Source organism: Stegodyphus dumicola, chromosome 5 (genome assembly GCF_044657685.1).
Source record: "Stegodyphus dumicola isolate Sdum_Otavi_A_Nest chromosome 5, ASM4465768v1".
In the NCBI taxonomy this organism is placed as follows: Eukaryota; Metazoa; Arthropoda; class Arachnida; order Araneae; family Eresidae; genus Stegodyphus; species Stegodyphus dumicola.
In genome coordinates this window covers 144887709-144901098 of record NC_140772.1, presented here as the reverse complement: position 1 = coordinate 144901098, position 13390 = coordinate 144887709, and the positions used below count along the sequence as shown (strand labels likewise).

General features: G+C 31.5%; 1 protein-coding gene and 1 long non-coding RNA gene across 10 annotated transcripts in view; one reads left to right on the top strand and one right to left on the bottom strand.

Moving 5' to 3' along the window:
• The window catches only part of LOC146997266 (uncharacterized), a 261762-nt gene extending 260103 nt beyond the window's left edge, over positions 1–1659 (top strand). For both annotated transcript variants that reach the window (XR_015040971.1, XR_015040970.1), the window contains exon 3: positions 1514–1659. This is a non-coding gene — a long non-coding RNA (uncharacterized LOC146997266). The remainder of the gene's footprint in view (positions 1–1513) is intronic.
• Positions 1–12350, bottom strand: part of LOC146997265 (cullin-5-like) — a 201600-nt gene extending 189250 nt beyond the window's left edge. For 2 of the 8 annotated variants that reach the window (XM_085816280.1, XM_085816282.1), the window contains exons 1-2: positions 12197–12335; positions 5668–5754 (exon numbers count right to left, since the gene is read on the bottom strand). Coding sequence is in view for 5 of the 8 variants with exons in the window: in XM_085816273.1 (XP_085672399.1) it covers positions 12197–12294 (98 nt within the window). In the remaining 3 variants the exon portion in view is untranslated. Of the gene's footprint in view, positions 1–5667; positions 5755–12196 lie in introns of all 8 variants that reach the window. The other 6 variants (XM_085816272.1, XM_085816271.1, XM_085816273.1 and 3 more) reach the window with 5 other exon arrangements.
• Between the last annotated feature and the right edge of the window lie 1040 nt (positions 12351–13390).

Here is a 13390-nt window from a genome sequence, read left to right as displayed (position 1 = left end):
AAAAGCTGTAGTAATAATGAGGTTAACAATAATATAATTATGAATTCCATAACTTTGCAAATTTCTTCTGGAAATGTCGAGCACAAAGCGCTTCTTGATGAATGATACAATGGTAAGTAAGATCTTGTCACTGATTTTTCCTTTCAAAATAATAACAAAAACGTTTCTTACCCCGGTCATTCTTTTCGCCCTGTTTGTTGCAACTGAGACAAGTTTATCGAGATTTGGTGATCTACCAGGAGACCAGAAGAAAAAGCAGAGTTGGCAGCTGTGGTTTATAAATATAAAAAACTATTTTTATTCGAATCCTGGTATATACCAACATTTTCTGTACTTTTTTTGGTTTAATTTATAAAGTAAGTTCAAAAGCAATCTAAATAAATATATATATGCATTTTTCAAGTACTGAAAAGGAAGGGCATGATGGGAATGATCTTCTAGCAATGGTGAAAGGGGTGGAATAGGGCAAAATAGGTTGAGAACCACAATGTTAGATCTTTTAAGTATTAGTTAAAAAAAAAATAAGTTTGAAGCTTTACACGGCATTTAATTATTATTAAATGAAATTTGTTTACATCTAATTAGAATTTCGGAACACTTCCGCAAAGAACCCGGCAAATGTAAACATCGCCAACTTTGGCGATAATAGTTCAAACCTGGTAATCCGGCAGATTCAACCTATTCGCTTGTAAGAAGGTTGCAACCATTCCTCTAACGTTCATTTTGTTGAATTATCACCGTCATTGTTCGCATTTGCCAATTTAAATTATTCTTCACTTATTTATTATTATTTTTTTTTTGTATTTTCACGTTATTATTTATGAACTTTTAACAAATAGATAGAAATATTTTCATATAATAAAGGAAGTTTTCGGTGACAGATGCTAGTTTGTGGAAGAAAATATGGCGGGAGAGGGGTTAATGATAATTGGTAACATGGCTGTTAACGTAGCGTTAAGCACACAGAATCATGAGGTTTCCAACCGATAAAATATTTTGACTTCATCACCTGCCAAAATATGCATTTTAAATAATTAATTAAGTAATGTTTTTATTATTGGTATGGTCATCTAAAATTATGAGAAAAACAATATTTATGGCTTAAAACTTTAACCAGATAATATATTGTTAATGCTTTTCCAACAATAACATTTGAGAAGATTTCAGGTGTGACACACAAAGAGATGATTAAACTGAAATAAAAAGTATTATTGATTCTCTAAAATGACAGAATAGTTTTATGGATACTCAAAGTCATCAAAATTAGCAAACCACTACTTGTGTAATGAATCCAAGTGCAAATGACTCTTCAAAAGTTTTATTAACAATGCTACTGAATAGAATTTCAATACTGAAAATTATTGGCACTGTCAAATATACTATGAAAGACAGGCAGTTGTTTCAACATAAAATGCTTTAAACTGTTTACAAGTAAATTGATAAAAATAACATTGAAAAACTGTTTATGTAAAATGGATGTATTAAAAGTCATGCATTCATTAATTTATTACAGGCACATGGCTCTTATTGAACTAAGACTGTCACTGAATGATTGTTTGGAATCGACATTTCTTGCTGTCTGAAACCTACTTCACCTATGATGTAAATATGCAGTTGTGGTTCTCACTGACATAAAGTTTAGCCACTCCTGATCGATTATATATGTCTACTGTATTTATACCTATTATACTAATTATCAGATACAATTTTGAGAATATCAACAAGCAAAACACTTAAAAATTTAAAAAAGACACTTGTAGTAGAAATATTAATATTCTATATGAATTATGGAAAGTACATGTAATGAATAATACCATGACCAAACACTTAAAAAAAAGAATAGATTAAGTATTTCCTACCTCGATACTTGAGAAAGCAATCCTGTTACACAACACATAGTTAACTTTTGATTACATGATATTACATATTACATATTTAGTCCTACGAGTGGTTAAGAAGGCTGAATAGTGGTAGTTCAATCTCGGCTCAAATCCTGAAAAACGAGCTGGTTGTGCAGGTTATTTTTTTCGTATGTGTTTTGTGAATTTTGTGACATTTTCGTGGTTTTCCATGAGCCTATTTACCCTAGAAAATATTCACAAAAGCATGCCTTTTTCAGCTAGCTCTCACATGCTTTGTATATTGAATTAAGTACACACAAACCCTTCTTAATTTTAAAATGATAAAGTTATTAAGTTCACATTACATGCAACGAAGCTTTTTACAAGCCAGGATACTTTCTTTAACAATTACAGTGCTAATTAGTGCTGTACTTCTCAGTTATATGTGAAATAACATCTCAGTGTCACTGCTTGTGACACATTTGTTTCACTTAAGTCTTCTTATGCAGTCATAAGCATGAAATAAACAAAACAATAACATTTGAGAAGATTTCAGGTGTGACACACAAAGAGATGATTAAACTGAAATAAAAAGTATTATTGATTCTCTAAAATGACAGAATAGTTTTATGGATACTCAAAAACTCATGGTTATGCATGAAAAACCTAATCCATACATCCTTGGTGACTGATATTAACATAGTTTTTATGCTGCATTTGTGAACTACGCGGTTAAATTGAGTGAAATTGTGACTAAATTTCAGAAGACTTATAAAATTATGGTGTGAAAATTTAAATGTGAAATTAAAATCAAGGATACATTGGACAGAACAATCAAAAAAGAAATGTTGTCCATAAATATATTAATAATAATTAATGATAAAATGGACATTTAAAATATTCATATAATAAATATATACAATTAGTGTAATTAAAATAAATATATGCATTTAAAAATGATCTAACTTAGACCATATTTGCAATTTTTGTAATGTTATTAAATATGGACTTTTGTAATGTTATTAAATAAAATTTTTAGCAGCATACATCATTTGGGTTTGTTTAAATTATGGAAAAGCATGGGAGAGATATCTGCCTAAAAGAAAAGATGCCTTCAAGGAGGTCTTTCTGAAGGACACTGGTTTGAATCCACGTTACATATTGGGAATACCATGAAAACAATCATACAACTTGCCCATTAGCTTGGCTAACTAAACTACCAGAGTTCAGTCACTTTACTGTTTAGCTGCTGATGAGCTGTATATCAGTTGCAAAGCAGTGCACAAAAAATGATATATTCCTTGGTTCTCGTTATGAGTTACACAGGGTTCATAGCCACATTTTAGTTAAAAAAATAAGCACTTTTCAAGCACATTTTAAGAAAAAAAATAAGCACCTGTCTAATGACATTATACACAACTGCATAACCTTAATTAGACTTGTAATTTAAAATATGAGAAATGCAGTATTTATTAAGAGAGAATAAGCATTACCTCAACCATGGAAAATAATTACTTTTTTTTTCCCTTTAAATTTTAAATAACAGTTCAATTTACAGAACTAGTTTACAATGAGAGAAAAAAAAAAAAAAAAAAACTATGCAGAACTAAACTATATTACAAGATTTAATGATGAAATTTCAGTTCAAAATAGAGAAAATAAATAATAATAAGGCATATTTATTGTATTTGCTTGGAACCTAATAATAAATACAATTTATTTTTCCACTCATATTAATATTTAAATAATTTAAATCTAAATTCTGAATATTTTCTAAATTTTCATTGTATATCAGTTTTCTCTTAACAGATATTGCAAGCAAAGTAATTTAAGTAAAAAAGAGGAACATTTCTGAAATCAGAAGACAGAAATTTGCTTCATGCAGTCATCCTTTAACAGTAAAAGCTTAACTAAGCCGCATACTTGGAAACTGGCGAATATTCGGACAGTTGAGCGTAACTTGAAAAAGAGGAGCGGAGGGAGAGGGGGTTGACTGTAGCCACTTTTTAGATTTTTCCGCTAAATAAATGCTTTTGACATTTTGATATGTGAATCATATAAAAATAAACCAATGGAACTGAAAAATATTCTGCTTAGCAAGCACAGTAAAACTCTTTTAAGTGTTCATAAACAAATCTCAAACAGAACATCAAAATTAATTAATTAATTATCTCTGCGAAATATCGCAAACGTTATTGCACAATACATGTGCCATAATTCTTCCCTACGTGATATTACGCAATCGGAATCAACAACTGCTGAAATTGGGAGAATAAAGAACTAAATATGAGTAACTGGGGTGTTTTTCATTCTAATTTTCAACAGACGGCGTTAAATTTCCGCAATAGAATCATTCTTCGCTTGGGTTGGTAGACCACAGAACTTTTAGTCCTATTCAATCCAGATTGGAAAGTGACAAAAAAAAAAAAAAAGTCCGTTGCTTGTTTTGCAGCGAACTTGTAACAGTTTCAATATTTGAGATTTTGCGGAGAAAGGGGAGAACCTCCCAATCTTCGCACTATATAATGTATTGGCCAAAAAAAATTAAATTATTTTGACTATTCGATTACTTTCCCTTTATTTAAGCCATTCCGAGTATTATTCCTAAAACGCTGTGTTAAAATACAACCATTTTTGGAAGTTTACTATACTTCAGCAGTTACTGCAACTGTTATTATAAACATTCATACATATACTCATAATATAAGCATAATGATCATAATAAACACAAATATGAACTGACCAAGCGGAACGAGAATGCAAATTATTAAGATCTGGATAGAAATTTAAACGTGTATAGTATTTGGGTGAGAGGAAAAGAATGCCGAATGTACCGAAATTTTCTACTGCTTTCGCAATTCTTTGACCAATATAACGACGGGCACCTGTCTGTACTCTTTGTGCGCACCAAAGGTTATGTTAATGCAGAGAAAGGGGGAAAAGCTATTTCCGGGAGTATGATTCACCACCTGACATTCAATATTAAGAAAAGTTGTTTATTTAGTTTCGGCTTTGGTAGGGGGAAAATAGCGCGTTCATTAAAAAAAAAGCACTAAAAGCAAAAAATAAGCACTAAAAACAAAAAAATAAGGGCTTTAAAGAAAAAGTAAGCACCTATAAGGGCCTTTATATTTTATTTTCAAATATAAGGACTTATAAGCACTTATAAGGACCGCTATGAACCCTGGTTACATGCAAAAAAGCAAGTCTTAATAAAAATCGATATGCCAAATGTAAAGTTAATATGTTGGTTTTTTCGTGCAATACATGAACATATACATAAAATTTAAAAAAATAAGTCAGAGCAGAATATAATTTATTACTAAAAAAACTTTTATGTAATCAGTTGCAATTAAGTTTCTATTTAAATGAGAATATCTATTCATTTCATTTATGCGATCATAATGGATTTTCAATCGTAGTTTTGGAAGTACTTTAAAATTATGCAATGAAGATATTAATCGTAAATTCACAATTTCTTTAGAAACTGCACTGTTAAAAACATAAATATTTTGGAATTTTATAATACTGAAAGATATTCAAAGACAGATCTCAATTTTCCCAAGAAATTGCCAAGAAAAAGGGTCATTATTACAAAGCTCAATATTACATGATTTTTCTACTTCCATTAAGCTTTACATATTGTTTTCTGTGCTAACTTGAATTAAATACAAATTTATTTTCGTGCATCGTGTTTAACCAGTTAATTTTGAATTTTCACTTTCGTATGCTTAATATATTGTTTTCTCTGCTAACGTGAATTTATGTTACTTATTCTTTAATTACTTTGATTATATTCTTTAAATATCATGTTTACGCGGCTTACTTCCATGTGTTTTAATATCTCATAACCAACGCCCATCAACCATAGGTGAACTTGGCGAGTAAAACAGCAACGGCGCCAACGGGTTCTCTGTGGATGAAAATTCAGAATTTCTAAATCAATCAAACACATTCATGAAAACAAGCAATTTCAAAAGTCATTATAATAACAGTAGTCAAGAAAGCATAAAGTTACCAGCAAGAAATCTCTAACAAAGTTAAAGATCATCCATATAATCCAATTGCTATATTAATCAAAATAAATAAGAAATTCAGTACAAAGTCTGAAATCCAGACGTCCATTATCCGAAATGATCTAAAATCCGGACCTCAAAACCACCAACAACATTTTTCTCCTAGGTTTTACGCATGCACATTTGATTCCACCCCCCTCCGAGCATAATAAAACATCTGGAGTGTGCCAATTCTTAATTTCACTTTGACACTAAATGAAATACATTGTTATTGAAGAAACAAACCTTTTAGCATAAATGTGTACGATCAGGATCAGTAACTTGGTTTCATTCCTGCGTATCCGCTTTATGGTACACATCTCAAACTGAAACATTCCACATAGATACATCATTGATCTGACGCCAACCTTGGGAATCATTATTTATTATACTTTCCTTTCATCACCGCATGTTTATCAAAACATGACAACTTCAGTAATGACTCATGTAGCGATGCCTAAACAATTTTTGGTACTTTTCCGTTTTGCCGGCGCAAGCGATAAAGTCGCCAATAATGGTACAATCGATGCCAAAAGGAATATTCTCGCTGGTAACCTTTTACGCCTCATTTTCAAAACAAGTCGCAGCTTTTTCTTATCAGATTGATTGGTTTTTTCAATACTGGCATATAATTACATAGAATTTTTATCAGATAGTTCAGTTTTATGTCTAAGGCCATTTTCAGTAGTTAAGTCAATTAGGATGCAATCACAGCTCTTACCCGAAGCCGAAAATATAGAAAAGGTAAAGTCAAGGGTTAAATTCATCAATTCTAATAAGGATACATTAGCGAAGTAAAGCACTGCAGTTTTACATAATTTCTAAGTAAGCTATTCGTACGAATTGAAATATTTCTTGCATTTAAACTTGTGTTCCAAATTAAGATTTAACTTGAAATTAATGTAGATAATTACTGAGAGCATTAGATTTTTGTAGAGTAGTTTACGTGAGATGAGATAGCTTGGGGTCACGTGATATAAACCGGCGAATTAGGATTTTGAACCATGAAAGCATAGTAAATTCTTAAATTAATGTCTTTTTACAAATTTATTGTCTTTATTTATCGGCTTTTTATAAAGTTTTAAGTGATATTAAAATGTTTATGCCTTCAAAAAATGAATTCTTAGAACTAAGATTTTTTTAATATTTTTTATGTGTATACTGTCTGTTGTCGCCAATAAAGTCTGCTTGGCGAGATTTGCGCCGGCGAAACGGAAAAGTACCCAATTTTTCTTGTTAGTAATTGAATAATAAAGGTGTATGGTAACCTTATATGTTGACATTACGCTTGGCGATGATTACAGATTTAAGTTAAATGTGCTAAAAAAATGTTTACGAGGAAACATTTACCAAACATTTCTTTCCATGTGATAAAAATAGATTTTGTTGATGATACTCATAGACTCAAAGATTAAATTTATGGCTATTTGAATTAAGAATAATTGATTTGTTATTCACATAAACCCAGAACCAGCACCAGGGCTCGTATGGCTGCAGAGACTCGGAGAATTTAGGACCCACAGAGACTGCATCAGGCGGTAAGATATCTAGCGCCGGCCTTCAATAAGGCTGAAATATATGTGGGAATTTATTTATTCAGAACTCTAATAAGCCTTAAGCACGTGAAAGAAATAGACATAAGTATGATAAATAACAAAACTAATATAATTCAGGCATAATTGTCTCAGTGCGTGATAGAAGCAAGATAAAATTTAACAGAACAACTTGTCGTTAGTCGCCAAGCTCATGATGCATAGCCAAATATGTACAGTGAAGGATAGCTAAATTTGATGATGATAGCCACTAATTTTAAAGGTTTTCGGATATAGCAAAACAAAGGCGAAATTTTCCAATTAACGGATTTTGTAAAGAAATGTGGACAAGCTGTAATAAATGAGGATGATATAAAAGAAGTTTTCATTGTGATGACAATCCTTCTCAATCATCAATCAATTAATGAATGGCGAAATCTGTAGTATAGTTCTAGATCCAGAAAATACGCTACTGATAGTGAAGAAAGTGACAGAGAAGTTACTGACAACGAGAAAATTTTGATTGACAAATTAATCGGAATTCTTGAAACAGCAGTTACAGGACTTCAACAATGTAACTAAGCAAAGGATTATGCCTGTCTACAGAATTAAAGAGAATGTATTAGCGCAACAAACGGAGCAACTTAAACAACTTGCATTGAGAGAAATGTTTAATAAGGCAAACAAATCAATATTAAGCTTCTTTTTTTTTTTTTTTTTTTTTTTTTTTTTTGTAAATTTTGATACCCTTTAGGTCATAAATACTTCATTATTTCACGAACTTTATCCATGTACACGTCGATCTATTTTCACTTAAAAAAAAAAAATCCCCGAATTTCACAAAAATAGCATTGTGCACTCTTTTAACTTTATCCATGTACACGTCGACCTATTTTCACTTAAAAAAAATCCCAGAATTGCACAAACTTGCATTGCACACTCCCTTTACTTTGTCCATGTACACATTGATATATTTACACTTAAAAAGTCAAAGGAGCACCAAATTCTACAATATAGGGGGAAAAAATGCAAAATCTCAATAAAATACATTTTAAACCAAAAAATAAAATAACATAGAAAAGAAAAAACATGTTATATATTTAAGCACTACCAAAAGCAAATATTCACTTACCATGATTTTCGAGTTCGCTTCGTACACCCCGAGCCACGTAAAAATCAAAATATCAATCATACTCAAATGACTTTTTTCAAACCAGGTACTCTTTCTGATCGAACACTTCACATAGTGACCATCTGAACTTTTCTTCCTACAAACCCATTCAAATCCATCTAAACGATTTTTACGTTCGACTAGACGCATATCCTTCCTACATACAAAACACTTATAATGGCTACTAAGTAAACCTACATTTACACACCAGTCAATTAAAGCTCTTTTCCCCTTTTGCTCCAAATTGTACAGAAACTTCAAATTAATCTTACTACATTCGGCCATTCTACTGTCTAAAGAATCAAACCAACACACACCACAAAAACGCTTACAAAACATCCCATGATTCAAAATTTCCCAGAATCATGCACCTGATTATGTCACAATAGGGTTTCCATAACATTCAACTACTCAGGCTACCATAAATGAAACAACAACTTGGTGATAAATCAAACAACAACTTCACCATAATACAAGGGGTACCTTAAAGTCTACTCTACCCCAATTTTTTTACTTGCTATTTTCAAGTTGGCAATTTTGAGAAACGTGCGGAGCAGTGGGTGATTCTGCACTCTCCCAGTTTGTCGCAAGGGCTCTTATAGGATTTTACCCAAATTTTAATTAACATAATCTAATATTTTAAAGTTGCAATTGCATAACATTATGGGAAGAAACGTATTCATGGAAAGGTTGTTTCACATTACGGAAAGCTTCTATCAATCTACAACTTTTATTTATTTTTAATTAAAACAAATTTTAAGACTATTTAACAGGAAGAAAGAAATAAAATAGAATGGAAATATCCCCATTATAAATAATCAATAAAGATCCTGAATTATTAAAAAAAAGTGTGGAAATTTTTCTCTTCCTAAATATTTAACATTACTGGATAAATAGTAGCATTTAGGCTGATTAGCATATTTCAGCTAAATATCCACTGTATCCTTAATTCTTACTCATCTATTACAATATAAATATACCTAAGTTTGAAAAATAATATTAGGTACTTTTCCGTTTTGCCGGCACAAACGATAAAGTCGCCAATAATGGTACAACTGATGCCAAACGGAATATCTTCGCTGGCAAACTTTTACCCTTCATTTTCAAAACCAGTCGCAGCCATTTCTTATCAGATTGATTGTTTCTTTCAATACTGACATACAATTACATAGAATTTTTACAAGATAGTTAAATTTTTTGCCCTAAGACCATTCGCGGTAATTAATTACAATGCAATCACACCACTCACCTGAACGCAAAGATATAGAAAAGGAAAATCAAGGGTTAAATTCATCAAATCTAATGAGAATGCACTAGCGAAGTAAAGCACTGCGGTTTTACATAATTTCTGAGTAAGCTATTCGTACGAATTAAAATAATTCTTGCATTTGAACTTGTATTCCATAAGATTTAACTTGAAATTAATGTAGATAATTACTGAGAGAATTATATTTTTGTAGCGTAGTTTACATGAGATAAGATCACTTGGGGTCACGTGATATGAACCGGCGAATCAGGATGAAAGCAAAGTAAATTCTTAAATTAATGTCTTTTTACAAATTTATTGTCTTTATTTATTGGTTTTTTACAAAATTTTAAACCATACTAAAATGCTTATGCCTTCAAAATAAAAAATTCTTAAAACTAACATTGGTTAAATTTTTTATGTGTATACCGTATGTTGCTGCCAATAAAGTCTGCTTGGCGAGATTTGCGCCGGCGAAATGGAAAAGTACCCAATATTATAATTAAATTGTCTTGGACTAAATATCTCACAAGATTAGTAAAGTTCTGCTTCAAGTAAGAGAAAAGCAGTTATGTAATTAATTGATAATACTGTATTATATTCTACAAGACATCTTTGTGTGTTTTCCAAGAGGTTTCACCTTTCAAATTCTGCCCTGCTTCAGAAAATATGTTATAGTGTCAAAAGCTGTTAAATACATGATTTTAGAAATTTTCAGAAAGATCATTTCAAAAATTTGGTTAATCTTTGGAACATGGTAACAGGTAGTTTGGTGACATTTTGGTAAGGTGATAAAGGTTACTAGCTAGGATTTTAGCAATAATCTGAGAAGTACACAGTTCGAATCACAGATTATTTTGTCTCAGAGAAATGAGAGATCATGAGACATGTCATGTGACATTTTCCGGAAAATTCCAAACAGGATTTTAGCTAATAAGCACTTAGAAACAATTTCGCTGCTAAAGTGCAGAATCGCCCACTTATTTGTTTGGTGCTTTTTACAAGAGTAAGAAGAATTGGATTTTTGTAATTTTTTTTTTTTTTTTTTTAATTTTTATTTTTTAAGTGAAAATAGGTCAATGTGTACATGGATAAAGTCATTTTTGTGTGCGCAATACCAAAGTCTGCACAATGCCATTTTTGTGCAATTCTGGGATTTTTTTTAAGTTATAATAGGTTGATGTGTACATAGATATCGTGTATATGCAATTCTTAAAAATGCAGCAAGCAGTGGGCGATTCTACACTTCCTCCCAATTTCGCACCTAATCTTCGTCATGATTAAGCACTTTTGTTCCATAAAAGTTCTAGCATAAGCGTAATTCGGCTAGCAGATTGTTGGAAAAAATTTTGAGTAAAAAAAAAAAATAAAATAAAACATGGCTTTACTTCGTGAAAACAAAATGGCATCCAAAAAAAAAAAACTAGCAGGTTGCTGTAGCAGGGATGGTCGCCAAAGTTTCGCCAAGTTACCATAATCCGAAGATTCACCAAAAATTTTACTAAAAAATTCCCTTTTTCTACTTGCAAACTAATAACAAATTTAAGAGTTTCTAGTTTATTTACAGTGTGAGCTCCATCTAAGGTATTTTGTGCGTTATGGCATTTTGTCCCATTTTTAACGAGCATTTTAAGCTAAACATACAGTTCTGAAGAATAATGGTCAACTTAATATAACATGTGACATGACGAAAATATAGTCAGCCTATTTTTGAACTTATACTTAACATCTGGATTTATTGTAAAATGAAGACTAAGAAAACGCATAATTCAAGGAAACTAACATTTTATACTTTTAGTTTCGCACATTTAAATATTCTGGCACTTTTTTAGGAAACTACACATATTCGATTACATTTGGATATCAAACATTTTACTTTAATTGTATATTGAATTCCTACATACAAACAGATCACGAATATAAATATTTTCGCTCTAGCGTAGAACTGAGTGCCCCTTCGCTTCACGACAACTTTTTTAAATTTTGGCGATGAAACCTTACTTCTGGTTACCATGATAGTTTTAACTCTGTTTTAGCTTCCTGATTTTATTTAAATGAAAATAGATTGATGTGTACATGGGCAAATTTAAGGCAGTGCGCAATGCCTAGTTTGTGCAATTCTAGGATTTTTTTTTAAGTGAAAACAGATCAATGTGTTCATGGACACAGAGTCTGTACAATTCTTTGACTTCTTATTTTTGTTTTGTGTAGCGACCATCAAGAAATTGTACCTTCCTGGTGCCGATCTTGGCATCAAAAAAAGAATCGCCAAAAAACAAGGGGCACCCAATTGTAAACTTTTACCAATATTTTGTGTATTTGAAAAAATATATATATAAGTGAATACATACACAGCAAGCCTTTTGAAGCGTTCTTCTTCATCACCCGCATCAATATCCATTGAAGTCTCGGAACTTTTAAAAAGAAAAGCACACGGTAAATAACACATTTGTTCATTGGCGCAAACACAACCGGCGAATCAGCTTTACGTTTCAACGTTGCCAAATCGCTCAATTTTCGACAAAACTATGCTGCCAAAATTCATGTGCTTGCGTTTTTGGGAAATTTTCCCTGCTCTTTTTTCTTAAACGCACATATGTTAAAATAACTTTTCTATTAAAATTAATTTATAATAAAAAGATCTTGCCCCCCAGATGGTATAGTGTTTAGGAGCTACTCTAATTTTTCATTATTTAATTTCTTCAAATATAATGCAAGACTCTAACATTTGGTGGCAACAGTTTGAAAAGTAAAACGAACATTTATAATAGTGATTCAACGGGGAGATCAGAGATCATTATTCGTTAAGTAGTGTTCGACCCGAGGGCCTTTACCACTACATGTTTATCAATCCCCTAAGGACCTGTAAAAGTTCGTTAAATTCCATAAACTGGAAAAGTCGTATGCATTTGTAATAAAAGTGCAAAGTCTTCAGTTGCGAAGAAGTTGATCAGGGGTGACGCTGTAGCCTTGGCTACTAATGTTTAAAATTAATTTATGACTAGTAACAGCATGAATTATAAACAAATAGCTAAGTTATTGCATTTTATTTTCCAGCTATCGAAATGCGACGCTACGAGCAACGTTTTGAAACCAAAACCTAGCAATCATGAATCAGAACTAGAACTAGTTGCCATTCAGCATAAAGAAATTTAAATATAAATATGAATATTAACAAAATATTAAAGTTAATTTTATAAAATAATTAAACACATGAACAAATATATGAAATAAAAAATAATTATTTCTCATGCAATAACTGGGCCACTACACTACTCCCCCACCAGTAACTAAGTTACGTTACGAAGATGGAGAAATAGGTAGTAACTAGTATTGCAGTGTTAACCACTATCAAAATAATTTAGTCAGTCCTTGAATCTAACAGGTAAACGTATAGTTCTGCCTGTGCGAGAAGGTTTTTGATTCACATCCGAATTTGAGTCCGGTCTCTGCAAATTACTGTAGTCAGGTTGTATCAACTGAGAATTTTCCTCAGCTAAAATATATGCTGGTTTCAGGCGATCCAGGGATACATTAACATGTTT